Source organism: Telopea speciosissima, chromosome 9 (genome assembly GCF_018873765.1).
Source record: "Telopea speciosissima isolate NSW1024214 ecotype Mountain lineage chromosome 9, Tspe_v1, whole genome shotgun sequence".
Lineage (NCBI taxonomy): Eukaryota > Viridiplantae > Streptophyta > Magnoliopsida > Proteales > Proteaceae > Telopea > Telopea speciosissima.
The window spans coordinates 55,552,561-55,579,431 of NC_057924.1; the positions used below are offsets into that span (position 1 = coordinate 55,552,561).

Here is a 26,871-nt window from a genome sequence, read left to right on the forward strand (position 1 = left end):
GGTTATATGTATGTTGGGCCTTTGATCCCATGGGTTTTTTATGTAATAGGCCACTTTTCTAGGCCTTAAAGAGGGGTACATAGGTTGCATACGGGATTAGCCCAATATTTAGTCTATTTTTATGTTTTTAATTGAACCGGTTTAAATTGGTTGCATCCAATTGGTTCAATTGGTCTAATTTAAGTGAAGTGATCCTATTGGCTAAGAGGTTCTTATATCCTATTGGCTAGTAGGGAATCTTCTTTATTTTAAGTAGTTTAAGTTGTTTTTAAGTCATTAGGACTCTATTTTGAGTCTATTTTAGTATCCAAGTCAGTTTAAGTTATCTAATAAGTTAGGGATTGGGTTAGGCCTTTCCTTTTTAGAGTAGAAGTCTATTTTTGAGTCTTTTATATAAGGTTGTAAGGGGCCAAAGCCTTGAACACGAATTTGATTAATGAAAAAGCTTTTGTTTGCTACCATAGCTGCTGCTCTGCTCTGTTGAGTGAACCTTGTGAGTAATATCAAGGCTACCTTGTGGGTAATATCAAGGTGAAGGGATTGGTTGACTCCTTACGCCGTGACGGCTGGGAGGATCTTCTTCAATTCGAAGGTGGTTCTATCCTTCACATCTGTTCAAGCTGCTGCCAGTGGAATCTCCAGTAAGTTTGACACCCAATTTCTTCTTCTAACCCTCTAATCCTTTCCCCCAATTGATCCCCTTTATTTTTTGTTTGAATCCCATAAACCCTAACTCCATTAAACCCTAGATCTTGCTGCCCAGTTTTACAGAATTTTCAAAACACTTAAAACTCTATAATACCTACATTATTAGAGTCCTATAAACCTGCCTAGCCATACCCCCTAAGCATCCCTTCCATTATCCTAACCTAAGCCCTAGATATGACCTAAAACTGCAATTCTGTCCTACTGAAACTGCAGAACCAGCAGCCCCTTTGTTTCTTGTTATTGGTCCTGGTTTAATTGACTTTTAGTAGGGCCTTACCCTATCTAGAACTACATTATATTGGTATCAAAGCTATGGCGGAGGGAAGCTCCAACCAAGCCTCGATAGACCCACCTCCCTTCGTTTTCAAGACCCGAGTTCGTCTACCCAATGGGAGCACAGCCATATTAGTTGTTGATGAGAGGCGACGTAACAACATTATTTCACAATCTGTGGTGGATATGTTGTCCCAGTCAGGAGAGATTTGCATCATGCCTACAGGTCAAGTCTTTGTTGAATTAGAGTGTTCCTCATACTCTGACGGTGCTTGGTGTAAGCCGGTACCATCTCCAAGGAGCGTTATTGCAGTAGGTTGTAATTGGTTGGACGAGCGACAAGGTTGGATTGAACCTGAAAACAACTCGTGTGTCCTACCTGATTGACACCGTCTATACCGTTTGTTTACTCTAAAAGGGTTACAACCAAAGGTGACCACATCGACTGTACATCCACAGGGACTGCCGAACATGTCAACTCAAATGCAAGTGGCATCGACTGTGTTTGAAGTTTCACCAACGGCTGATGCGCCAACAGAAGATTCTACTAAAGCAGTCAATGTTGAAGAAAACAAAGTAGACAAAGCTGAAACAGCAGAAGATGAAGAGGTGGTTGACAGCACTTCACGGGAAATCGTTGGCATTCAAGATGTTGTTCTTGAAGAGGTACAGCTTGTGCCTCAAGTTTTAGATGAGAAGGTTATCAACGTTGAAGACTCTATGAACCCGACATACATAGTTGATATTGATTCAAAGGTCGAACACATAGAGTTTGTTATGCCACCATGGGTCTTTGAAGAGAAAGCTCCACGCCTTGAAGACTTCATCCCTAATGTTCCTGCATCACCATAATTTTGTTTGGGAATGGTTGAAGCTGCTACGCATATGTTGTTTCCCCCTCATCACTGCAAAATTCGAGGACGAATTTTTTCAAGTTGGGGAGAGTTGATGCAGATTCGTCACCGAAATGGGCTTATTTCTTTAGAAATAAGTCTAGGGTTGGGTTATATGTATGTTGGGCCTTTGATCCCATGGGTTTTCTATGTAAGAGGCCACTTTTCTGGGCCTAAAAGAAGGGTACATAGGTTGCATACGGGATTAGCCCAATATTTAATCTATTTTTATGTTTTTAATTGAACCGGTTTAAATTGGTTGCATCCAATTGGTTCAATTGGTCTAATTTAAGTGAAGTGATCCTATTGGCTAAGAGGTTCTTATATCCTATTGGCTAGTAGGGAATCTTCTTTATTTTAAGTAGTTTAAGTTGTTTTTAAGTCATTAGGACTCTATTTTGAGTCTATTTTAGTATCCAAGTCAGTTTAAGTTATCTAATAGGTTAGGGATTGGGTTAGGCCTTTCCTTTTTAGAGTAGAAGTCTATTTTTAAGCCTTTTATATAAGGTTGTAAGGGGCCAAAGCCTTGAACACGAATTTGATTAATGAAAAAGCTTTTGTTTGCTGCCATAGCTGCTGCTCTGCTCTGTTGAGTGAACCTTGTGAGTAATATCAAGGCTACCTTGTGGGTAATATCAAGGTGAAGGGATTGGTGGACTCCGATCGACTCCTTGCATCTTGTAGATCGGGAGGTCCTTCTTCTAGTTCTTCAAAGCTGCTACCATTGAAGATTTAATCTTTCAAGTAAGTAGTTTATTAATTCAGCATTTAACCTTCTTCTAATCCTCTAACCTAAGCTCCATCTACTCCTATTATCACCCCTTCCATTAATCCATAGATCCATTAGAACCCTAAAACCCTAAATCCAATTCTGCCCTAAATTGCAGAATTTTGTAATTCATTCAAACCCTAACTTCTTTATACCAAAATAACCCCCTAGACCTGCCCAGTTATACCCTATAAACCCCATTCCCAAATTCCCATCCTAAACCCTAATTTTGCCCTAAAACAGCCCCTAATCAGCCCCAAACAGCAGGCTTGACCAGACCTTGCTTTTATCTGGCTCCTAGTAGGATTATCTCCTATTCTAGGACTACATTACAGTCTCTTGACCCCAACGCGCCAACGACAAATGCGCAAATCCGCGATTTGCAACTCCAGGTGTTGCAGACCAACGCGTTGTTCAGGGACTTCACACGACAGACCAACTTGCCGTAAAATCCAGTACCTGCTCCGCCAGTGCCTCAGCCACGTGTATCCCAGTCGCGCCCCACACCGATAGTCCGGAGATCAGAAATCCGCGTGGGATCATCTCAACCACCATAGCACGGGTCAACAAACCCGGTGGTTAGGATAGGAGATCTAACTACACGGGCCCAGAGCAAATCGCGCAGGAGCCACGAGCCAACGCTGGTCCGTTCCGAGGCAGAAAGAACTCAGGCCTCGGGCTGGCGTAGCGAGAGCCTACTGGCAGAAGCAATCTGAGTGCGACGAGTGAATGGAGGCGTAGGCCATTCACAGCACGACCCTCGCCCAACAGACGATCAAAGAATGAAGGGGGATCGGGATCAGGATCGACGATCCCCCGACCGGGGTATTGTCTGGCCAAACGGCAGAGTAGGATCTAGATCAAAGACTCGAGAGCTCGATGAAAAGCTGAAGAACCTTGACAAGAATACAGCGTCCGAGGCGCATTCCTTACCTAAACAACATCACTTCTCCACCGAGATAATGGGTGCCCCTCTTCCCCCTAGATTCAAGTTGCCGAGCTTCAAACTGTATGATGGGAAAGCTAACTTGAATGACCATATTAACTAATTCAATGCTGTGATGACTACCTATGGGAGGTCGGATTTTGTCTCGTGCCAAGCTTTCCTTGCCTCGTTGAAGGGAGCAACCACCATTTGGTTCTCCAGACTGAAGCTGAACTTTGTAAGGAGCTTTGTTGAGCTTGGTAAGGCCTTTGTGGCACGTTGTAAGAGCAGCATGAGGCAGAAGAAGATAGCCACTAATCTGTTAACAGTGAAGCAAAGGTTAGATGAGTTGATCTGTGACTATGTCACACGGTTCACACATGAATCCTTGGAAATCAAGGACCTAGATGATGGAATGGCTTACAACACTCTCTATAGTGGCATTACTGATGAGGATCTCATAAGGTCCTTAGCCCTGAAACCAACCAAGAACATGACCGAGCTATTAGAAAGGTGCCACTAGTATGCCAATATGATGGAGTAACTGAAAGCCCGAAAGGCAGCAGATCACAGGGGCAATAGAAGAAGGGGTCGGCACAGGACAAGGACGATCAGAAAGAAGGGGAGAAATGGCAGAAGTCCCATCAACGACAAGAGCGGGCCTGAAGCCCCGTTTACACTCCCTTGAATACCACGAGGACTGACATTCTGATGTAGATACATAATTGTTGTCTTCTTCAATGGCCAAAGTCGATGTTCTCCAAACCAGAGGAGAGGATCCAGCAGAAATACTGTAGGTTCCATAAGGACATCGGGCACGATACCAAAGAGTGTAGGCAACTGAAGAAGGAAATTGAAGACCTGATCCAAACGGGCCACCTCTGTCGGTATGTAAAAAAGTGAAAGAAGAGATGATCGGTTGGGTCGGAGAGATGGAGAGCAAAATAGGAGGGAATAATTCCCACTAGGAACCAGTGTACTAGGATCACCAACAAGGCTGGCCGATTGGGTTAGGGTTTAGTAATTTAGGGCAAAACTAGGGTTTGAGTGAAGTGTTGATGTTGGGGTTTATAGGGTTTTGATGGGCAGGTGTTGGGGGTTATTAAGGGATAAAAATAATAGGGTTTGGAAAAGTTTGAAAATTCTGCAATTTTAGGGCAGAATTAACTATCGGGTTTGGGTTTTGGGTTTTTAATGGAGTATGGTGATGGAGGGGTTAGGGTAGGAACTAGAGGCTGTAACTTGTGTCGAGTGTAGGAGGGGAGGAATGAAATATTCGATGGAAGTTTGGGAATGATCTGATGGCTGGAAGTGGGTTGCTTGAGAATCAAGCTATGGATCGAATGGGAGAAAGTTGCAGGTTTAATGGAGGGGGATGGATTGCTGGTTTATGGTCTGATGGGGAATCGATTGAGAGGTTAGGTTTGGGCTGGAGGATGAGAAGTAGAAGGTTTAACAGAAATTAGAATCAACTTACTGGTTTGAAGGAAACTCCAAGGGCAGCAACTTGAATACTTGAAGTAAACCTCCCGATCTTCACAATGCAAGGAGTCGCAGGAGTCCACCCACCTTATCCACCTTGAGATCGACAAGGATTGTAATATTTAGAGAGCAATGGCAGCAATAGCAGCAAGCTTGAAAGCAAAATTTGATTAATTGAACTGTGGGGGAGCCTCCCACGATGGTGAGTACTTATTAATCAAAACTGAAATCAAATCCTACTACTAGGAGTTGAAATCCCAATCTGATTCCTAATTACAAACATATCAATCAGACTTGTAATCCAAATCTGATTCCAAAAACAAAGCAATCCTCCTAAAAGAAATCGTGGAGGGGAAATAAAAGTAAAATAAAACAACTAAAATAACTAAAGGCCAAAAGACTAATTTGCCCTTAGTTAAAGTACTTGAAATAAAACTAAGTATGGGAAAAGGCTCCAACGAAAAAACAAAGCAGCAGCCTTCTCAAGGCTACTACTTCTTCCTAGTGCTTGGACCTGCATCACATCTAGATGTCGGGAATAGCTGCGCCAAAAGCAAGCTTCCTTGTAGTGTCACAAATCGAAGGACCTGAGAAGATCATGTCGACCCAAAGCCATTCCATGGAGAAAGGTAAGATTCTTCTGCAGTGGGTCCAGCACTTGCCTAAAATCTTTTGCCAAATGGAGGACAAGAAGGGGCAGGAAAAAAATAGGTGGTCAATGTCTTCAAGGCCGTTCCAGAATAGGACATGAGAGGGGGGGGGGGGGCACAGGGATATGTCTATGTATAGAATTAGTTTTATGTAACTGGTGCAATGTAGGAAATCGTAATCCTAATTGGAGAGTTGGAGTATTGCAAAGGCTATAGAGGGAATGAATAAGGTATATGATGCTGGTAAACTCAAATAATAGAGTCTGGTTTGGTATACATTATAATGTATAATACAGAAAATAAAACTGGGACTGGGGAAATCAATTTGCTAGAATTTAGGGCAAACAAGAGATTTTTGATACCTAAATTCTGGTTGAGTAGTATTTGTAAACAGGTCATCTAGCGGACAAAATATGAAAGAAATCTCAGGTCTCTTGGATGGTGTAGCAGTTGCTGTTTTGGGTTGTATGGCAGGGTGGCTTGGTTGGAGAAAAATTGTTCTGAAACTAGGTTTTGATGAGTGGGTCTAAGAGGGGGTGATGTCAAGGTATACTGGAAGGGTATGGGAGCCAACGGGGCTGAAATTGGACCGTTATGATCAGTGCAAGCAAGTGGGAAATAGGTCTGAAAAAAAGATATCTGCTTCAGCTGAGTGACAAGGTTAGAGTATTAAACAACAGAAACCAGATGTAGCGTTGAAGAACTTTAAGAGAAATTAGTAGTGAGAATCCACCCACGAATTGGGTTGTATGCCCCAAACACTAGAGGTTGATCCATAGATGTAGGTTAGGGGGATCAGCCTTGGCTTGACTTGCAAGTAATAGACTTTCCAAAACCAAGGTACTAAAACTCGGAACTCGACCCCAACACGACCCTGGGAAAAACCGAGATCTCGATCGAGTTGGTGCATTTTTTTTTTTCAACTCAAAACCTCAACTCGGTGGGTTTTAGACCTAGTTTGGGTCTGAAACTTGGTATTCAGTCTATTTTAAGCCATTTAAACACAATGGCATTATCAGATTTTGCAAAAACAAAGTCCAAATAGGAGTTTTACTTCGGACCTTAAGTTGATAGGCGACAACTTTCTAAAATATCCTATTCTACACATAATTCAGTAATAGAAAGCAAGCAAAACATTCAATTAATAGCTAAACAACTTAAATAAGCATTAGAAATGTTAAAGTGATACATCAAACTGTTTAACAATGTTACAAGTTACAACTATCATCACATAAACTGAGTTCGAATCAAGTATTCGGTCCCCAGTAGTGCCACATAGTCTTCCCATGACATAGTGTTGTTGCACTGTTGCATATAGTGCTCCACAGCAAGCATATAAGAGTTGTCATTGGCATATGTCAAGTCCCCTATCCTAGGGTATAGCTGTTGCCATGAGGCGTGAGACGGTTGCCATGAGGCGTGAGATCCACTGTTACTGTCATATTGAGGCACCTATGGGTGTGGCTGGTTTGGGACTGGGAATATGGGCCCAAAACCTGACCCAGTGCTTTGATTGTCGAACTCAAGTGTTGGCTGCCCAAATTGACCATAGCCGCTATATTCGGAACCGGTACTCTCCTGGCCATAATCATAGTCATGATGAGGGTGAGATGAATCAACTCTCCCGCAGGTTACAACTTGAAATCCAGAGGTAAAATGAGTCACAACCTTCAAATGGGGAAGAAAATAGCTTTAGACAGAACTTGATCGAGAGAAATATCGAGTTCTGTCGAGTTAGATGACTTTTAAAGAAGTAGATGGGTCGAGATCTGGGTCGACCCGAGATCTCGACCGAGAAAATGTAATTTGAGAACTTGTATACCAACTCGACTCGACCTACCAAAAAAACGAGATCTCGGTCGAGATCTCACGAGTTCTCGAAGAATGTCCAAAACTAGAAAATAAAAGCTTTTCTCATTCCTAATAACATGAAGACTTGGGAAATAGAAAAGAAGGTTCTAGGACCGTCTAGATACTTTTCTGGCAACATACTAAGATTGAATTTGCTGCAGTTGTGACTAGTTTGAAATGGCTACAGCAGTGACCCGAAAAGTCTTCTAAAGTCATATCTCAGTTACTAGATTATTTAGATATTAATTAGATTTCAGTTACTCAATATTATTTAGATTTCAATTTTTTTTTCTTTCTTTTATTATAAAGTTGCTTGCTGTACAAGTAATGTAGTCCTAGATTTTTAGGAGACCAACTGGGAGCCAGTAAACTAGGATCTGTTATGAACAGGTGAATCAGCTAGGTCAAAAATAGGTTTTTGGTGAAATTAGGGTTAGGGTTTGGTATTAGGGTTATGTCAAGTCAAGGTAGGGGAGTCTAACAACGAAGGTGTTAAGATGTTTTAATGAAGGAAGTATGCTGATTTGAATCAACAACATTATAGGGTTAGGGTTTCGGGTTTTTGAAAAGAGTAAAATAGGGGAATCTAGGGTTTAGAGTTGGAGGATGGGACTAGGGTTTGGATCGAGTGCTATAGGGGTAGAGAGGGTAATTTGGCTCTGGTTTGGTGTGGCTTTGATGATTGGATTGATCTGTGAAGAATTTAAGTAATGGGATGATCTCCAAAAATAGGTGGGATGTTGTGGTTTGAATGGAGTAATGGAAAAACAACTTGGTTCGAGTATTCCGATTTGGTAGGAGAATAGTCGATCCAATTATGAGAAGGTGTTGTTAGCTGAATGGTTTGTTAAGAATTTTGGGAGATGGGTGGGAAAATTAGGGTTTTGGGCTGATTTGGAGGATTAGGAGAAGAATGGGTATTGATGGGATGGATCAAACTTACTGTCTTTGCAAAGAAATCTTGGCAGCAGCTTGTTTAGTTGATGTTCTTGAGTAAAGATTGAATCTTGATTTTGAACTTGAAGGAGATCTTCAAAGAACTGAAAGAAAGCTTCAAAAGAACCACCTGGGCTTCACACCGCAAGGTGTCGATTGGATCAAACGCCAATCCCACCAACAAAACCAGGCTTTCCACCGCAAGGTGTCAATTGGATCAAACACCAATCCCATCAGCCTTAATCAAACACAAGACAAAAATCTTCACTGGAGAAGAAGAGCAACAAAAGTTTTTTATTAATATCAAAATTCGTATTCAATACTTGCATCCCTTACAACCTTATATAAAAGACTCAAAAATAGACTCTTACACTAAAAAAGAAAAGCCTAACCCAATCCTTAAGCTATTAACTTAAACTGACTAGAAAATTGAAATAGACTCAAAACAGAGTCCTAATCCAGCGCCACTAAATTGAACCATTGGTTGAATTGGTTCAATTTATGAATATAAACACCAAAATAAAACTTAGTATGGAACTAAAACAACTAATCCCGTATGCAACTTAATTACCTATATTTTAGGCCCATAAAAGTGCCCTGTTACATAGAAAACCCATGGGATCAAAGGCCCAATATGTATATAACCCAACCCTAGACTTATTCCTAATAAAACAAGTCTATTTTGGTGATGAATCTGCATCAACAAGGGTCCTATTAAGTTTGGGACTCCTTTTTAGAACTATTTTTTTTGTTTTTGTTTTTGAGTGCTAAAAGCACCTATTTATTTTTAAAGGTCTTAAACCTACCCACACAATTGGTTGAATGAAAGAAAGTTGAGTGCTAAAAGCACCATGGTTTTTAATTACCATGGTGCTGTGAGATGCAGTAAGTTGAGGTGAGATACCTTAGGTTAGTGAAAGACTAACCAAGGCCATAGGTGAAAGGCTTTGATTATGTCCCCCCTTCTTCTTCCTTTTTCTTCTCCTCCATCGAATCTTTTACTTTCTTTATTTGTAACCTGCAAAAGCAATCACTGACAGGCATCGAAAAACTGTTTTTCACTACCATTGTTGCTGTCTGTTCATTAGAAGGCTGCCCTACCAGTTCTTCGGAATCTGGCTTTGAAGGATCAATACAAACCCTGCGGCACTGGGGTGTTGGTGTTTTCTGCAGATTTTTTCAGGCTTATGTAACTTCAGATTTGACCATCAATTTCAGTCCAAAATTTGGAGTTCATACCGTAATTTTTTATCCAGCCATGATCAAGGGCTGAATTTTAGGAGTGTTGTTCAGTCTTAGGAGTTCTACCCTTGATTGGGAAATCTTTTCCATCTGAGGTGCCTATTTGCTACTTCTGGAACTGTTTTTTTCTTTTTAACATCATGTCTCCTGTTCTGCCGATAGACCAAAAACTGTACTGTTTTGTTGCTCTTGCAATTGGGTTCCAACTTAGAGTTGTTTTAACAATATGTGAATGTTTTAAGTCCATAAAACCTTTAACATTGGATCACTGTTTGGTTACTTCTCTGTTTTCTGTTGCTGGATGGGAATTGAGGCTTGGTATTTTTCTTTTAATAATAATGTTTTGAGGGGATAGAACACGTGCCCATTAATGGTTTTGCGCATAAATCTTTATTGTTTTGTGATCATAAATCATAAAGAGCTCCTCAGCTATTTGTCTCTTTTAATCTATATTCAATAGAAATAAGATTGCATAAATCATATCAAACACATGCAAAAATAGAAATGCATCAGATAAATAGAAAAATGACCTCCTCTCATAAACCTAGTTCACCTTCAAATAATTACTAAGTTAGCGACAGTAGAGTTAAATATTTTCCTGCATTGATGTCAAGAATTTATATGAATTACATTGCATGGCATTGTGTATATGTAGCTAAGTGTCTTCATTTCATTGGTTGAGTGACTGTCCCTAACTTAATCAACTGGTTCATGTAGCTATTCTAGTTGATAAGCTATTTGTACCGTGTGTGTTTTTATTTCTTTAAATGGTGACAAACATGATAAGTAGTCTCATTCCATGTATATGCTGGTTGGTTTGAGTACAATAGTCCAAGTATGACTGTGATTGCTGTACAAACTGTGTGATTGCTAAAAGTTGCACTCTGATCATATTGCTTTTCATCTTCTGGTTGACTTGGTCGGGCCTTGACCATGGAAGCAAATATGGCAAAATGTCTTAAGTTTCACATGAAATATCTTATTTAGTTGTCTGAAATATCTACTGATTTCACAAAACCACACAATTTTGGCGAAAAAATTGAGCATGTAGCAGCTGATAAATCCCAATTTTTAAATATCAATATTTTTTTAAAATAGTAAGAAAGACTCAACTTCAATTTATATCTTTTGATAAATATTATCAAGAAGTTGGCCATTTTTCGGTTGTTATATCATTGATTTTGATTCCAAATATGAATTTTGGTCTTCAATTTCAAATCCATAAGATCAAACCTCTATTGCTAAATGCAGCTAACCCTCTTATGTTTTTAATGAAAAATACTGTAACTTTTTGTTTTTCGTGCACAATATTGGGAAAACAGAAGAGGCTCTTTCTCACAGTGAAGAAGAGATTAAAATGTCATGGGGTTTGAAACTCAGCATATATTTTTTTAATCTCTAATTGCAGGAAACAAGCAGCCCTCAATGGTTCAGTGCAAGTGGCAACAGCAATTGGAAACACTAATCCCTTGGATATGGAAGGAACATGCTTAAATTGGGTTTCTATATAAGTGTTTTCTACCTTCCTTCCTTGCAAGACCAAAACCGGAGCAAAAAGAATGAGCGGAACAAGACTATGTAGTCTCCTGAGTGAACTGGGTTACGAAGGGCATGAGGTGTTAGACCCTGACAGCTTTGAATGGCCTTTTCAGTATGAGGAGGCCCAACCTCTCCTTGAATGGATATGTTCTAGCCTCCGCCCCACCAATGTTCTATCTGCTGCTGAGGTCTCTCAGTATGAGCAGTTTCTACAAGAGGGTAAGCTATTGGAGGGGGAGGACTTGGACTCTGCTTATGATAGCATTTCAGCCTTCTCAAGTAGGAGGGATGATCAAGAGGCAGTTTTTGGTGCTGAAGAAGGATTGAAAGATATTCGGGATGCAACTTTGGCATACAAAACTGAGGCTTTAGAATTGCAGAAACAGCTGAAGCATCTACAACGTCAATATGATTTGCTGACCGGCCAAGCTTCATCTTTGATCCAAGGAAGAAGATCACGGGTCACAGCAACATCCACGGTCAATGGACAACTCACTGTAATTGATGATGGGCTTTCGGCAAGAAATTTAGAGATGAATGCGGTGCTTGGAATGATTTCTTCTACTGCACAGGAGTTGTCTCACTATCATTCAGGGGATGAGGATGGTGTGTACTTGGCTTATTCAGATTTCCGTTCATTTTTGTTGGAGGATTCAGCTTGTGCAAAGGAGCTAAACCAGTGGTTTGTGAAGCAGTTTGAAGCTGGTCCTTTCCAATTAGTGGCCAAGGATGGCAAAGTGAGATCTTCATGGTTGAGTCTTGATGACTTTCCAGATTCTGTAGTGCAAGATTCAGAGGAATCGTGCCATCAACACGGAGCTGAGCTGCGAAGGCTTCGTTCTGTATTTGGAACGAGTGAGAGACAGTGGGTAGAAGCCCAAGTTGAGAATGCTAAACAGCAAGCTATTCTTGCAGCAATTAAATCTCAAGTAGCATTGGATGAAGCTCACATTCATCTTGATCTTCATTCTCTCAGGAGGAAACATTCTGATTTGACAGGAGAGCTGTCAAACGTACAGCAGAAAGTTAAGTTATTGTCTGAGAGTATTCCAGATCTTTGTTGGGAGCTTGCTCAACTCCAGGACACATATATATTGCAAGGTGATTATGATTTAAAGGTCTTGCGCCAAGAATCCTATAGTGGTCGGCAAAAGGTGTTCATACATCATTTAATTAATCAGCTTGCTAGGCACCAGTTTCTAAAAATCGCTTGCCAATTGGAACAGAAAACCATGCTTGGTGCATACTCATTGCTAAAAGTTATTGAATCAGAATTACAAGCATATCTATCAGCTACCAATAGCCGGATTAGTCGTTGCCGGTCACTGATTCAAGCTGCATCTGAAGAACATGAACAAGGAGCAGTTGATGATCGGGATAATTTTTTGCATGGTGTAAGAGATCTTTTAAGTATTCATTCAAATGCTCAAGGTGGGTTACCAACATATGTATCAGCACCTGGTATTGTTCAGCAGATATCTAGTCTTCAGTCAGACTTGATGAACCTCCAGTCTGAGCTTGAAAGTTCCCTCCCAGAGGATAGAAATAAATGTATCAATGAGCTGTGCACTTTTATTCGAAGTTTGCAGGAGCTACTTTTTTCGTCCTCAACAACAGCACAACCAATTCTGACACCTTGGCCGCTAATGAGAGAACTTGTAGAAATGGAAAATGTCAATGCACAACTATCTGCAGCCATTGAAGAAGTTACACGAGAGCATAGCGAGAAGGCTGAGATAGTAAAACATCATCCACATGAGGTGGGGCGGGAGAGGCAGGTCTTTGTTGACTTTTTCTGCAACCCAGAACATCTCAGGAAACAAGTTAGGGAGCTGACTTCTAGGGTGAAGGCTTTTCAAGTTTAGAAATCATTGATTGAACCATTGGAACTGTGCGAATGCTTTTATTTATGATCACCTGAGGCCATTGTGGCAATTATAGTACCAATTTCATGCCAATTTCTTCTGATTGTCGATGTGAGCACTTTAATCTGATTATTTTAAAGTGAACTTCATTTTATTGGCAGCTTTTCAAGACACTCTTTACAGTCCAGATGGGGAAGTACTCGAGTCTACTCTAGAGTTTCATCCAACCGGCAGAACCGTTGAGACTGTGTGTAAAGGAAAACTTGGTATGTTATTTTTTAGGAGTTTCATTTGGTCTGGGAAGTTGAGATTATAAATACAGGGTTGTATCCTACGATCTGATTAAGATTGGGGAAATAAGATTTTATTGGTTTGCTCTTACCACGTTTGTGTCGGAAATTGAGATTATATATACAGGCTTGTATGGGGACAAAATTTTAGTGGTTTGCTCTTACAACGTTTGTGGCTGAGAATTTCTTCTTGTAGGTCTTTCTTTTTTTCTCCTTATTCCTGCCATCGAACCTTCTTGTTTCTTCAAACCTGATTACAGATTATTACTTCTATCTGGTTTTAGCTTGCACATCAGCCGTCAGTCAGTTCAATATTCTTCTTTTAGCACATGACGACTCCTCACAGTTTCCCTGGTTTCTGATCAGAAAACTGCTTGATTTTAAGATTTTATGAGAAATGAGAAACCAGTTTCCTGCTTTAGGGAAAATCTGTTTGTATCCAAGAATTTTTTCCCCCTTTTTTATCCATAGTTATATTTACCTCTCTTTTTAGGTAGGTGTTCTTTTATAAATCTCCCTCTCCCTCACCTGTTCTTCTCCGTCTCCAACACCCTCTTCCCCTTGTCCCGTCATCACATGGCGAAAAATCAACTCAAGGAACCAAAGCAAACCCTAGGATGAAGAAATGGAGAAAAGAGGAAGAAATGAGCAAAGGGCGGGTGAATCAAGCTCCAAAATCTGAGTTCGGTTTCTCTACACGTACCAACAGGTGAACGTACATGTGAGAGCCAACCACCTGTCCTTCACATGACCGGGTACTTTTTGTTACGGATATGTTATTGTTATTTCTTTATTTAACTTTTTAGTATTCAAGCCCAAGATTAGATCTCATTGTCGTACAAGAACCATTCTCGTACGCTTGAAGTTGCGCAGATGGAATCCACTTATTCAATTGGATTCAACTAGTTTCTTCTCATTAATTCACTTCTTTGTTAATTAGTTTTTACTTAGTTTTAATTTAGTTTTAAATTTTACAAATTTGATTTTCAAAACAACATTCACATCAATTTTAGTAAATTTAGCCATTCAGTTCCCCATGGATTCGATCTCTTCTTACCACTGTTCTAGTAGTAATTTAGGGTTTATTTTTTATCACATAACGACACGATCAAATTTTGGAGATATGGTCCACAACTATTACTCTCCTAGAGCAAAGCAAAAAGCTATGTTTTTTTTTTATTTCTTCTTAATCTCATTAATCAAATTGGTGGGCATGGCTGTATAGCCCCTTGCAAACTTATATAGGGTTTACCCAGTGCACAAGGCTCCCACCACTGTGGGGTCTAGAGAGGGTCATAATGTATGCAGTCTTACCCCGGTTTCGTAGAGAGGTTGTTTCCAGAGACTCGAACCCGTGAAAACTTGGTCACAATAGAGCAATCTAACCCTTGCACAAAAGTCCACCCTCACACTTTTATAGAAGGCTCAAAAACAAACTCAATAACTAAAAAGGAAAGGCCTAACCCAATCCTTAACTAATAAAGTAACATAACCTGACTAGGAAACTAAAGGATGAAAACATCACTTGAAGGCTAAGAGACATCATACATGAAGATTATGAAGATTGAAGATTGAAGATTGAAGAACATCAATTCTCCAAGACCAAGCCCCATCAACAAATGGAAGAAGACATTGTACTTAGCCTAGAATAGGTCACATTAGCATTTGTTGTAATTTGAATATCATAGTCTACATACACCTTAGGTGGTGACAAATGATCCATTACAGTGACTCATATATAGTGAATATAGGCTGATGAATAGAGACCCAAAGTCAGATGGTTGAAACCAAGCCAAATTGTCTGACAACCAATCCTGACATTCGACTGGGAAAACAAACATGCAACCGTCAAAGAAACAGAATGTTGATTGGCAGTTGATACCATTAGAGGTGACAGTCGACCAGATCCTGACAGTCACTTAATGGTCTACCAAACATCAACCGACAGACCTCCAACGGCACTTTGCACCCCAATAGATAAAGGTCATATCCTGTCGATCGACCGACAGTCGTGAACGTTGACTGTCAGAGGCAAAAATATTGCCGTTATAGCTTTCTCTTCACCAACTTTTTGAGAAACAAAGTAACTTATAAAATATATCTTTATGCCACGCCGTCGTCTGTTGAGTGATGAACAGTCACAAGACATTTTTGAAATGACTGAAATTCTCCTAGATTGTAGGGTTTCAATAAAACAAGGATATCTCCCTCGTTTTAAATCGGAATTGAGTTCCACGAAGTATTGCGCGTTCACAACGATGAGAGCTATCTTTCTAAAGAGTAAAAAAAATGTGAAAATCCTTTTGCAGAAAATGATTTTGTAAGGAAGCCATATTTCGGTGGTTTTCTTGATTTGCATGTACATGAGAATGTGTGCAGCATACTAAAAATGTGTCAGAGATATAGTTGGAGCGTGGGAATACCCAGGAAGAGTTATTTCTGAGTAAAAAACCCTTGTTTCATGGTTTTAAAGGTTTTTCATGTTTGAAGAGATTGAATACATTGTTTGAGAGCGTTCAAGGTTATAAGTGCATGTCAAGCAATTGGTCAACGGAAGAAATACACGGGCAGAGGTATTCCACAACTGAAAAATCCTCTTTTAATTTTTATATGGTTTGTTGAATGTTATGAAACCATAGATGGTTGATAATGGGAGAGATTTGATTTTTTATGTATTGTGAACCTAGCAAGTTGGGGTTGTTGCCCTTGTCTGAGTTGCAGCTTAGATTGAAGCAGGGATTGGAGTTCATGGGTTGTTGTTGCTGTAAAAAACATTGAGTAGCGTATTGAACAATATAGGAAATCCTGGGTAGGATATTTCTCCGTGGACGTAGGCAATTTGGCCAAACCACGTAAATATGGTGTCTTGTGTTTGCTTTATTTTTCATTGCATATACTGGAGTGTGATTGATTTACAATGTTAGGTGCACTGTCTGGTAGACTTGCTCACACAGTGGTTGCAAGGTGGACATGCATGTGTGTTGTGATTGGTTGGTAAAATTGGGTTTGCTTGAGACATCTCTATGAGTGCAGGCAGTGTTGGAAATTAAGGTTCGAATTTGAAGAATTTGTGTAGACATTGATTCATCCCCCACCCCCCATACTCTCAATGTCAACCTGGGATCAACAAGATTGTTGAAGCTGAACTCGGCTGAGAGGCAAGAAAGTTTGTTGAAAACATCGCTCATGGCTGCGTCGCCAATAGGGTGGGGGCAGAGTTGTAGGAAAGGAGATGCAGGAGGAAGAAGAAAAAAAAACAAGAAAGGTAAAATGGTCATCTTACATGGACCCAGGATTAGTTTGGGGATTAAAAAAATACTACTTAGCCATGTCACAACTTAACAGGGGGTGTAATTTTTCCTTTATTTGTAATTGATTGTAAATTGTAGGGGATACGAGCGAAATAATGGAAAGTCGAGGGGAGGGGTTGTACTTTTTCCTTTATTTGTTTATTTATTTCCTCGCTTACCAGTAGGATGCCCAGTGGCTGTCGACTGGAGGGCATGGTGCTACTATTGCCGTGGCAGACCTGGGTGTGTGGCTTCTTGGATTCCTCATTAGACATGCAATGACTGCACGTGGTTGACAGCCTTTGATCGGAGCGTAACTCACTCACCTTATTTTGTGCATTTGACAATCACTTAAAGACTTGACTATATGAGTTGTATTTATTTTTAAAATAGAAATTTATGTGCCATGATCTATTCATTATTGGCTATTTCATCATATTGAATTTTAGTTATGAATTTCATGAGCTAACTTTATTTATATTCATTGAGCCAGTGAGCTCACCTCATTATTTATAACATTGTTCAGAGCCAGCACAGATATTGGATCGTAATACCAGGGGTACCACAAGCTCTAGGGGTTGAAATATTTTTTCTTTTTGAGGATGTGGATGTACCTCTGTTTTAGATCGTATGTGACATGTACTTTCATTTTGAGAATAATATGGGTTATACTTTTGTGGGGGGATTGATGTATTTGGAAACTCATGGACACTAGCTAGTTTTGTAATGTTGTAATCGCTAATAAACTTCAATCACTATTTTACCTAGTTGCCACCATTATACTTAAGCTTTTCTTTGTATTTATTTCCTATTGAGGTTGCCTCCCTAGCATCGTTATTCGTTGTAAATGGATGGTCGATTGAGATCCTACTCCCACCACTAATGTTTTCGCCATGTTTTTTTTGAAAAAAAAAAAATCTGTTGATTTTAGATAGACTTTTTCCGATCGTTCGATCGCCACCCACGAGGGCGAGACCTTTTACCTTTATCAGGGTTTGGAATGTTAAAGCATGCACAGAGAACAAGTAGTGGCTAATGCAACAGGGATACACTTCTGCAACCTCCCACTAGTTGGATGGTCTGGTCCTAATGTGGTGGAGGTTGTCAGTCTTTGATCAAGGAGACAGTATCAACAAGCATATAAAAGGCAAGAATTTGTTTTTCTTCTTAGGGTGATAAGAACACCTTGCAAACAACCGCTAGCTCGGTTGGCTGGAGGCATTGCAAGTTGGTGCATGCCGCCCCCCCCCCCCCAGGAGGTCAAGGGTTCAACTCTCCTGGATTGCATTTGTGTCAAAAAAAGGCACCTTTCTCCCCCTCCCCCCCTTAGTTGTAGATTGTGGGCTTGTCTTAGCCTTCCCCTTAGCTTGTAGTTGGCCTATGGACCCTTGAGTAGGATAGACCAAAAAAAAATAATAATAATAAGAACACTTTTAAGGTTAGAGTAGAGTTAATGTAGATTCAACTAACCTGCTTGTGCTTAGTATTAACATCTCACATTGAAAAAATATAAAACAAAAAGCAAAAAAACAAATGCAACAAAGTAATTGCATACCCCTGAACCAGCAGCTGATGACTCATCTACTTCCTCCTTCACCACCCTTTCAGGAACATTGTTGCATCCTCCAACCCCCTTAAACATTCCCTCTTCCTCCTCTAATTGTTGAGGAACAGAATTTGATGCTTCAACCTCAGCTTGTGACCAACTTGATAAGCTAATCCAATTAAGAGAAGCTAATGCACCAAAATCGTCCGCATAGGACCAATTAAAGAAATCTGCTCCCAAAATGGCATTTGGATTATGTTGGTCAAGTTCCCTGTTCTCAAACAAGACCTTCCAGAATTTCACTCTGCATACGCCCCAAGAGTCAGTAATAGCTAAAATCTCAATAAAATCTTTTCCCTGCAATGGAATCCCAAACCAGACAAAGCCATTGAAATGGTGAATGTAGATTATATCTCGATTAGTAACCTCAACATTCTTAATTGCCAGCGTATGATAACACCTGATCGTTTTATCTTTATTATGGCGGATATAAGCTGTAATATCTAGATTTAGATCTAGATCGGCAACTCGACCAATCATTTGGAACACTGAATGTAATTCCAAAACAATGCACAGAATTAACCCCTTATTATACTTCCCATCATTAGCAATCAAGGAATATCTATTTTGCCTTGACTGGTTGGATAATAGTGTTCCCTGCAAATCAAGTATTAAATTAATTGGCAGCTTCTACTAGTTTCAATTTGAATTTGATAGAGTAGGATAAAAATACAACCTGGCCAAGTAGCTTCCTTGGAGTACGTGTCATTTTATAGCATCTTCGTGCATTCAATTCTTCCAAGGATTCTGCTCCTTTGAGGCCTCGAATGGCCTCCACCTTTTCGCAACTCTCAAGATATAATATCCTCAAATTTTTCTGCCTTGATAAATCAGGTAGCCGTATCAATGAATGGCAACCTGTACAATTAAGTTCAATTAAACTTCAGGGAAGCTCTGGGAGGTATTCCACCTCCACGGATTTATCAAATAATGCACTCGAGTGTAAGTTAGAAGAAACTTGGAAATTTGCGAATTCGAATCTTTCCACCCTTTCCACCTTCGAAGAAATGTGTAACTCCACTAAATTCTGCAGCATTGAAAAATCAGGAAATTTTAAAATACCGGCGGTTTTTCTCAAGTTAATGGTACGCAAACACCTCATTCTCCGCATTGATCTTGGTAGCTTCACTAGATCATTGCATTCCCCAGCATCTAATACCTCAAGCTTCTCCAATAGTCCAACACTATCGGGCAATGCCTTAATTCCTGAACGATTCAATTTCAGCTCAACCAAAGATTTTAGATCTCCAATAGACTCAGGCAACTCCTCCAATGACGAACACTCACTAAGAATAAGACTTTTTAGCTTACTCAACTGCCCAATGGACTCGTCTAACTTAACTAATGAATTGCAGCATCGAAGATCTAATCGCTTCAAGTAAGGAAACCATGAAAAGTCTGGGGACTTGGATAGATATCCACATTTACTCAAATCGAGAACTTTCAAATTTTTGAACCGCTGTCAAACAAAGAGAAAACATTAAACATTACAGCAATCCATAAAAATTAATAATGAAATGAGAATAAAAAAATCAAAATATTATACCTTATTTTTATCTTGGGGGCTGATATTCCAAGCTTGCTTAATATTGCTCTTCGAAAGGTTGAGAAAAACTAGTCTCTCATGACAAAAATTGATTGGTAGAATATCCCAAGGGCAATTCTCCCAACTGAGATATCTTAACGCAAAAGGAAGGCACGAAAACTCACCCCTGAATTTTGCTGAACTAATTTCGAGAAATCTTAGCTTGGACATCATCTCAAAGTGTTTACGATCTAGATAAACTCCATCTGGATAAACACTTGGTAAGTTAGATGGAAGGATCATGCCTTCTAGGTCAGTTCCCTACAAAAGAAATAAACCAAAGTAAATTGAAATTGGACACCATAATCCAAAATAAAAAAATGGGCAGTGATAAGGTGTAACCCATAGCATTTGGAGTCTTTTTAGAGTCAATGGAATGCACCTAAATCACTGCCAAAAGAATTTTAGAATGTAAAGTGTTACACCCTATAGTTTTGTTGTACTTGATAGAGAGGCATGTGCTTAGGTCTTACCTTGTGTCCGTCTAACACTTCAAACACTTCGTCATGACACCATAACCTACTACGCTTACTCGGCTCCATAAGATTTTCTTCCTTGACAATGTTCCTTCCCATATCACGGATTTGATCATGCATCCTCAAGTAGCAACCTTCAAATTTTAGAAGGGACATTTTAATTAATCTGTGTATTGCAGATTCAGGATGATATCCACAAGCTTCCCATATAGTAATTACGGCTTCTTTCTCCCATCCAATGAAAAAGCATGCAGCATCGAGAAATATGGCTTTTTGATAACCATCTTCTAGCTTATCATAGCTTATCCTCAGCCTTCTTTGGACTTCTTCATGTGGAATTTCTTTCCACTTTTGTAATGTACTTTTCCACACTTTTTTGCTTCTTACGTTCGATAGGTAAGACCCCAGTACCTCTAAAGTCAAAGGCAACCCATCCGAATAGACTGCCACACTATGTGCAAATTGCATAAAATCTTCAGGAGGTCGGTCCATTGAAAAGGCATGCAAGCTAAAGAGTTGAAGAGATTCCTCATAGTTGAATAGTTGAGGCCTGTAGATTTTAGCTTCTTTAACTTCAGCCACATTCAAAATTTGTTCGTCTCTGGAGGTTATTATGACCCTACTTCCTTGACCAAACCAGTTGAGTTCACCAACCAAAGCATCTACCTGTTTTTTATCATCCACATCATCAAGAACAAGAAGAACCTTTTCTCTACAAAGACTTTGTTCTATCACTTTTTTTCCTCTATGATAATCAGCTGTGTGAATGTTTCCTCCAAGAGTATCTTCAAGAAGTTGCTTCTGCAAAGATGCTAGACCCATGCATTGTGCCGCTCGTTCTCTAATGTCTGGAAGAAAACTATGCTTATTGAAGTCCAAATGGATCCTATTATAGATAGCCTTGGCAATAGTTGTCTTCCCAATGCCACCAAAACCACAGATTCCCACGAACTGAACATCATTGGAATCAATATCTAATAAAGATAATAGTTTATTTACATGGAAATCTATTCCAATGGGGTATTTACATTCAACCAACTGGGTGCTGCTGATCAAATAATTTAGAACCCTTTTGACAACTAATTCAACTAGCTTTGCTTGATCCCTGCAGTCATTTCATATCAAAAGTAAACCACAACAACAACTAATGTGATGAAAATACTGAGTAAAAAAAAGTATGGTCTTTGATGGAATGGAAAGTATATAGAAATAAACACTAGTGAGAATTGTGTACGAGTACAAATTGGAAATATGCACCCTTGTATACAGATTAGGGGTGTGGTGGCCTTTAATTTAGCTCATATGTGTTTGCACCTAAAATATAAACATAAATACCATTGGAGTGATAACAGACCATCAAGACAATCTAAGTTACTCGTTTATTCCAACTAAGTGACTTAGAGGTATTAAAAACTTTGGGGAAATTGCCCAGATCTTTTAAATAAGAAACTTAATTACAAGGTAAGTAGGTTAAAAATTTAATCCACAAGTTTCAATTTTAGAAACATTTACCTAATCCCCAAAGTTAGTTATTGCTCATGGGTTCCAAGGAAAAATAATTGAACTTCCCAAAATACCCCAACACTTTATCTTTTCTCTCCATTTTTTTATTTTTAAAATTTTTATTTAATTCTTCAATTTTTTATCACATGTGGGACCCACCACTACCTCCTCCTCCTCCTTTCTTCTCCGCACAAGGCTGCACCATCCGGCCACTGCAACCCTGCAATTTCTCTCCCGTTCTCAGTCTCTCCTCCCCCACGTACAACCAATAATTATCACCTCCAATTCGCGGGCACCTCCAATTCCTCTAATAGGGGGAGTGGACCCCACCTTGGACATTGTTTTTGGGCAGGTTGTAAGGTAGTCATTCCCGCCCCCTGCCCCCATGTGAGGAATTGGATGATTGGAGGGAGCAGCGAATTGGAGGGGATAACGATTCACCCACAAGACCCCCCTCCCTCTCCCATTCTCAGTCTCCACTCGCTTTCAACCCCGCCACATCCCCTGCTTTCCTGCCGTCCCCCGTATCCCCTGTTTGTCTTGTTCTTCATACTATTGGAGAAGGTGAGCGAGCCCAGGAAAAAATCTTCCCATTCTAAAATATTTTAAGCCCTTGAAGAATTAGGTAGGGAAAATAAAAATCAAAGAGAAATTGAATTGAAACTTGCCAAAGTCAACTTGGATGAGATGCTGAAATTTGTCTAGACTCAAAGATTGAATCCATTGGCTTATGAAAAGTCAGTATATATGGTTAAATTGATTTTGCAGATGACTTTTGGTGGTCTTATAGCCACGAACATTACTAGATCTTGGTTGCATACCCAACATTTTCCCCCAAATATAATTTCCTTTTTGCAATTATGTGTTCACTATTGCACAAAAAGAGTTTTAATCGTTAATCCTACTCATCATGATTAAACATTTTTTTGTGGCTATGAACAAATTAATAAGCTTATAAATCAAACTATATATTGAGAAGGAGAACAAATTAAGGGAAGGAAGTATATATGTTAATGAAATAAATTTGTGGAATTGAGACTCTCACCCATTTGCGTCGTCCTTGAGAACATATCCCTTCAGTTCTCCTACCACTCTCAAAGCTTTCCTCCAACCCTCAACCATTTCAGGCTGAGAAGAAAATTTCTTCTCATGTTCCTTAAAAGGTCCCTCAAAACTTCCGGTCTGATTCCGAACATCCGACGGTTCAACGTCGAGGAATACGGGGAGGACTAATTGACCGTTGGATTTGTGGCAATGGAGTATCTTAGAAAGTTCAAGGAGGCACCATTTGCTTGAAGCGTAGCTTTTGGAGAAGACGGGGATAGAGATTTTGGAGCCCTGGATCGCTCTAAGGAGGCTTTGGCCAATGGCTTCTCCAGTCCACAATTCTTCGTTATCAATAAAAACATTGATTCCTTTGTTCTTCAGATCATAGTGAAGGAAGCCAGTGAAGTTTTTGCGAGTGTCTTCACCCCTGAAGTTGAGAAACACATCGTAATTGGAAGATCCAGATGAAGAGGCAGAGGAGGAGAAGGAGGAAGATGCCTCGATCAGTTTCGCCATGAGACTGCAGTAGTACTTGCAATTGTAGGAATTGCAGAGATGTTTAAAAGGGCTTTCTTCTTAGAGTCTGGATCAGCTCCACATTTGTGCTTTGAAACATAATAGTTCATTGACCTTGTCCATCTCCTTGAGAATGGATCATAACCTGCTTCCCCAGTTTTCAAACTTGTGATTCACTAGCTTCAATTCTGATATGCATTCTTGAAGTTTTCAGCTGTCTTTTCTTGTTCATCTCTGCCAATCTACAGTCTTGGAATCATTCTCCTTCACTTGCCAAGACATAGGTTCCGGCTCCTGCAGCCTCACCTGTAACCTCTCCACCTCTGCCTCATCTCTTTGGCTTTCTGCCACATCCATCACCCTCCTCAGGCGTTGCTTCTCAGCAGCAATGTTCATTGGCCTTGAGGTGGCATTTCTTCTACTGCAGCATCTGCTTCACAGTAATGGCAGAGTAGATAAATGTGTTGGCCTTCAGTATGGCCTCACTCTTCTTCTCCCTTGTAAAGATCACTTCCAACATCAGATTAATCACTGCTGCCACCTCGGTGTTCATCATCTTAATAGTCATTGTCATCTCCCTGGCTATCCTGGTGATCATCCTTCTCGATGGGGTCCACCCTCTTCTTTAAAGGAACTTGAGAGCCAGAGAGTTTCCAGCTTTTGTATACTAGATCATCATCTGAGTCATCATCCTTTGAATCACTTCCATCATCAGAATATGAACCTTCTCTTCGCCTTCTTGAAGGCGGATGCCGGTTCCCCCACAGGACCACCAGTTCTTCCTGCGGCCTCCAGAAGCAGGTTTTCCAAGTCCGCCATGAACCTGTCTCTTTAGACAAATGAGTAACTTGTTTTAGTCCAAAACAAACAAGAATCAACTTAATGGTTGAGAACGGATTTTAGGTCAGCCATAACATCATGTAAAAGGGATTTAGAAGAAGCATTTTAAAAAGTTGTTAACATATATCTATCATATGTAGTATAACAATGATATAATTACGCATATATGCTACATTAAGAATCAACACTTTAAGCCACATCAAGAGACAAAACTCAACATAAAAACCATATCAATGTAAAATGATATAGAAACAGAGAAAACGATGACCAGTCCTCACAAGGAGGAAGAAAGAAGGAAAGAAGAAGAAAAGAAAGGAGAAGAGAGAGAGAGAGAGATGAATTCTGGAACACGATAGGACTCAATAATGTGCTTATCATGGACCAGCCTTGCCTCTTATGTTATATCCCAGTCATATACTCTTAGTAGGAAACCCACTAAGAGTCAATGTCCTAATTACAACTTAAAAAAAAAAACTAAAAGCGAAGTAAAGATAAAACATAATTCTACAACTCACACACACCTTACAACTAAACACATATCACGACCGGGACACTCCCCCTATCGTGAGTAGCCTTTAACATTCTCCCTCAAGCAAGAGTATATAAATATCTCAAACCCAGCTTGGAACAACCACCAAGAAACGCAAGCTTAAACAACGCTTTAGTGAACATATCGCCAAGTTGATCACCTGAGCTAACAAACGGTGTAGACATTAATTTTTACATAATAGGCATTCTCACAAAATGACGGTCGACCTCAATATACTTAGTCCTTTCATGGAAAACCACGTTACTGGCAATATAAATTGCAATTTGATTATCACAATTCATCTCCATAGATTTAGTAATTGAGAATCCTAACTCCTGAACAAGAGACTTCAGCCACATCATTTCAGCTGTCGTATGTGCCACAGCTTTGTAGTCAAGCTCTACACTTGATCGAGCCACTATAGTGATCTGCTTTTTACTCCTCCATGTAATAAGTTTCCATCAACAAACATACAGTAGGCAGTAGTAGATCTACGATTACCATCAACACCAACCCAATCAACATCAGAATAACCCATAATACCAGTATAACCATGACATCGATAAACAAATTTTTTCCCAAGAACACCTTTAAAATACCTCAAAATGTGACAAACATCTTCTAGTGGGCCTGCTTAGGAATTTCCATGAATTGACTAATAACACTCACAGAAAACGAAATATCAGGACGAGTAACAATTAGATAGCCCACATCAAATGAAACATCAGGACGAGTAACAATTAGGTAGATAAGTCTTCCAACAAGTCATTTGTATTGATGTTTATTTGCAAATTCTTTATAATCACACGCTCCAAGCTTCAAATGAGGATCCATAGGCATATCCACGGGCTTAGAGCTAAACATCCTAGTCTTAGGCAGATGATCAAGTAAATACATCCTCTAAGACAGACTGTCTCCCTTTAGAATTCTGGTTTAAGGCCAGAAATATGGAGGATTATAACTACTCAAATCTGGTTCAGATCCAATGGTCCGATCCGAATATATGATATATCATACTGGAGATAGGATACTAAAATAGGGTTTCCAGAAAAGAATATTAATCACATATTAAAATGGGATCAAATCAGTAAATAAAAAGATGATCAAAACATCAACAGATTCCAGCAATAGCAATAGGATATCAATCTAAAACATGAACTAACAATTGATCCACAAGTAAAGTAAAACTGAGAATCAGACCTGAGGCAGGACTCTAGGAAAACAGTAGCAAAATTCAATTTTGAAACCAGAGATCAGCAAAGCATAAGATGTGATTGCCAGATATGAAACCTGATATAGTGATATAAATTATCTAGTATATAGAAAGAGAAAACTCATATTCAATTAAACAAAGTATGCGCATGAACTGAAAAAGAATTCTGATTACAAACCTGATTTTCTGGATTGAAAATAAGAAGAATGGAGGAGGAAAAGATATGAATTAAGCATCCCACCTAGTCCTCAACTGGAATCCCACTAACCCATTATTGTCATTCCCTGTTTTTCGGGAAGCATGCAGGTACAAAAAGGTTTTGAGATTCAACTACACTATTTAATTTCTATAAAAGACAGATATTTCCAAGTTTAACATGGTTTCAATTATAAAGGTCAACATATGACAGGTCACAGAGAAAAAAATAAAAACCATGAATTCAAATTAGAGCAATAATCAAGCTTAAAAACTTACATCTTTAAGTTTGATTTCTATTTCCCAGTTTTGCTGTGTCCAGTAAGAGGTTCCAGAAACAATTTCTAGGCCAAATTGAGAGATCATTTGGTTGCTTATGTCTAAAATAAATTCCACAATTAGAAATCTGTTTGACTATATTCCTATCTGTAGTATAGATTCTATAAAAAAGCTACTATTTCGAATGAAAAGTGCTCCCCCTCAGCAACCCCTCACTCAAATTATAAACCCTGAGCTTAGGTGTTCTGGTTCCAACAAGAACAAGAAATTATGCACAAAAATCGTTCCAGTAATTCTCAAAACGGTTTCATACCCTACATTAACCATTTTAGTCTCACAACAAATTCATAAAGACCCATTATACAACAT

The 26,871-nt window shown here is 39.5% G+C and overlaps 2 protein-coding genes across 2 annotated transcripts; one reads left to right on the forward strand and one right to left on the reverse strand.

Moving 5' to 3' along the window:
* Positions 1-11,114: 11,114 nt before the first annotated feature.
* On the forward strand, positions 11,115-13,290 carry LOC122640321 (AUGMIN subunit 3-like). Its single transcript, XM_043833480.1, has one exon. It carries the CDS (start codon positions 11,289-11,291, stop codon positions 13,131-13,133), a length of 1,845 nt encoding a protein of 614 aa, XP_043689415.1. The 5' UTR covers positions 11,115-11,288; the 3' UTR covers positions 13,134-13,290.
* Positions 13,291-20,157: 6,867 nt separating this feature from the next.
* Positions 20,158-23,479, reverse strand: LOC122639125 (disease resistance protein Roq1-like). The gene is made up of 3 exons (XM_043831954.1): positions 22,929-23,479; positions 20,437-21,485; positions 20,158-20,165 (listed from the first exon to the last, which is right to left on the reverse strand). The coding sequence occupies exons 1-3, from the start codon at positions 23,444-23,446 to the stop codon at positions 20,158-20,160; spliced, it is 1,575 nt and encodes a 524-aa protein (XP_043687889.1). The 5' UTR covers positions 23,447-23,479.
* Between the last annotated feature and the right edge of the window lie 3,392 nt (positions 23,480-26,871).

Bases quoted from the DNA above. Each gene is read 5' to 3' on its own strand.
- LOC122640321 (XM_043833480.1), top strand. From the start codon at position 11,289: ATGAGCGGAACAAGACTATGTAGTCTCCTGAGTGAACTGGGTTACGAA.
- LOC122639125 (XM_043831954.1), bottom strand. From the start codon at position 23,446: ATGGCGAAACTGATCGAGGCATCTTCCTCCTTCTCCTCCTCTGCCTCT. The intron at 21,486-22,928 runs GTGAGAGTCTCA...AAATGACTGCAG, and splicing joins CTCAAGGACGACGCAAATGG to GGATCAAGCAAAGCTAGTTG.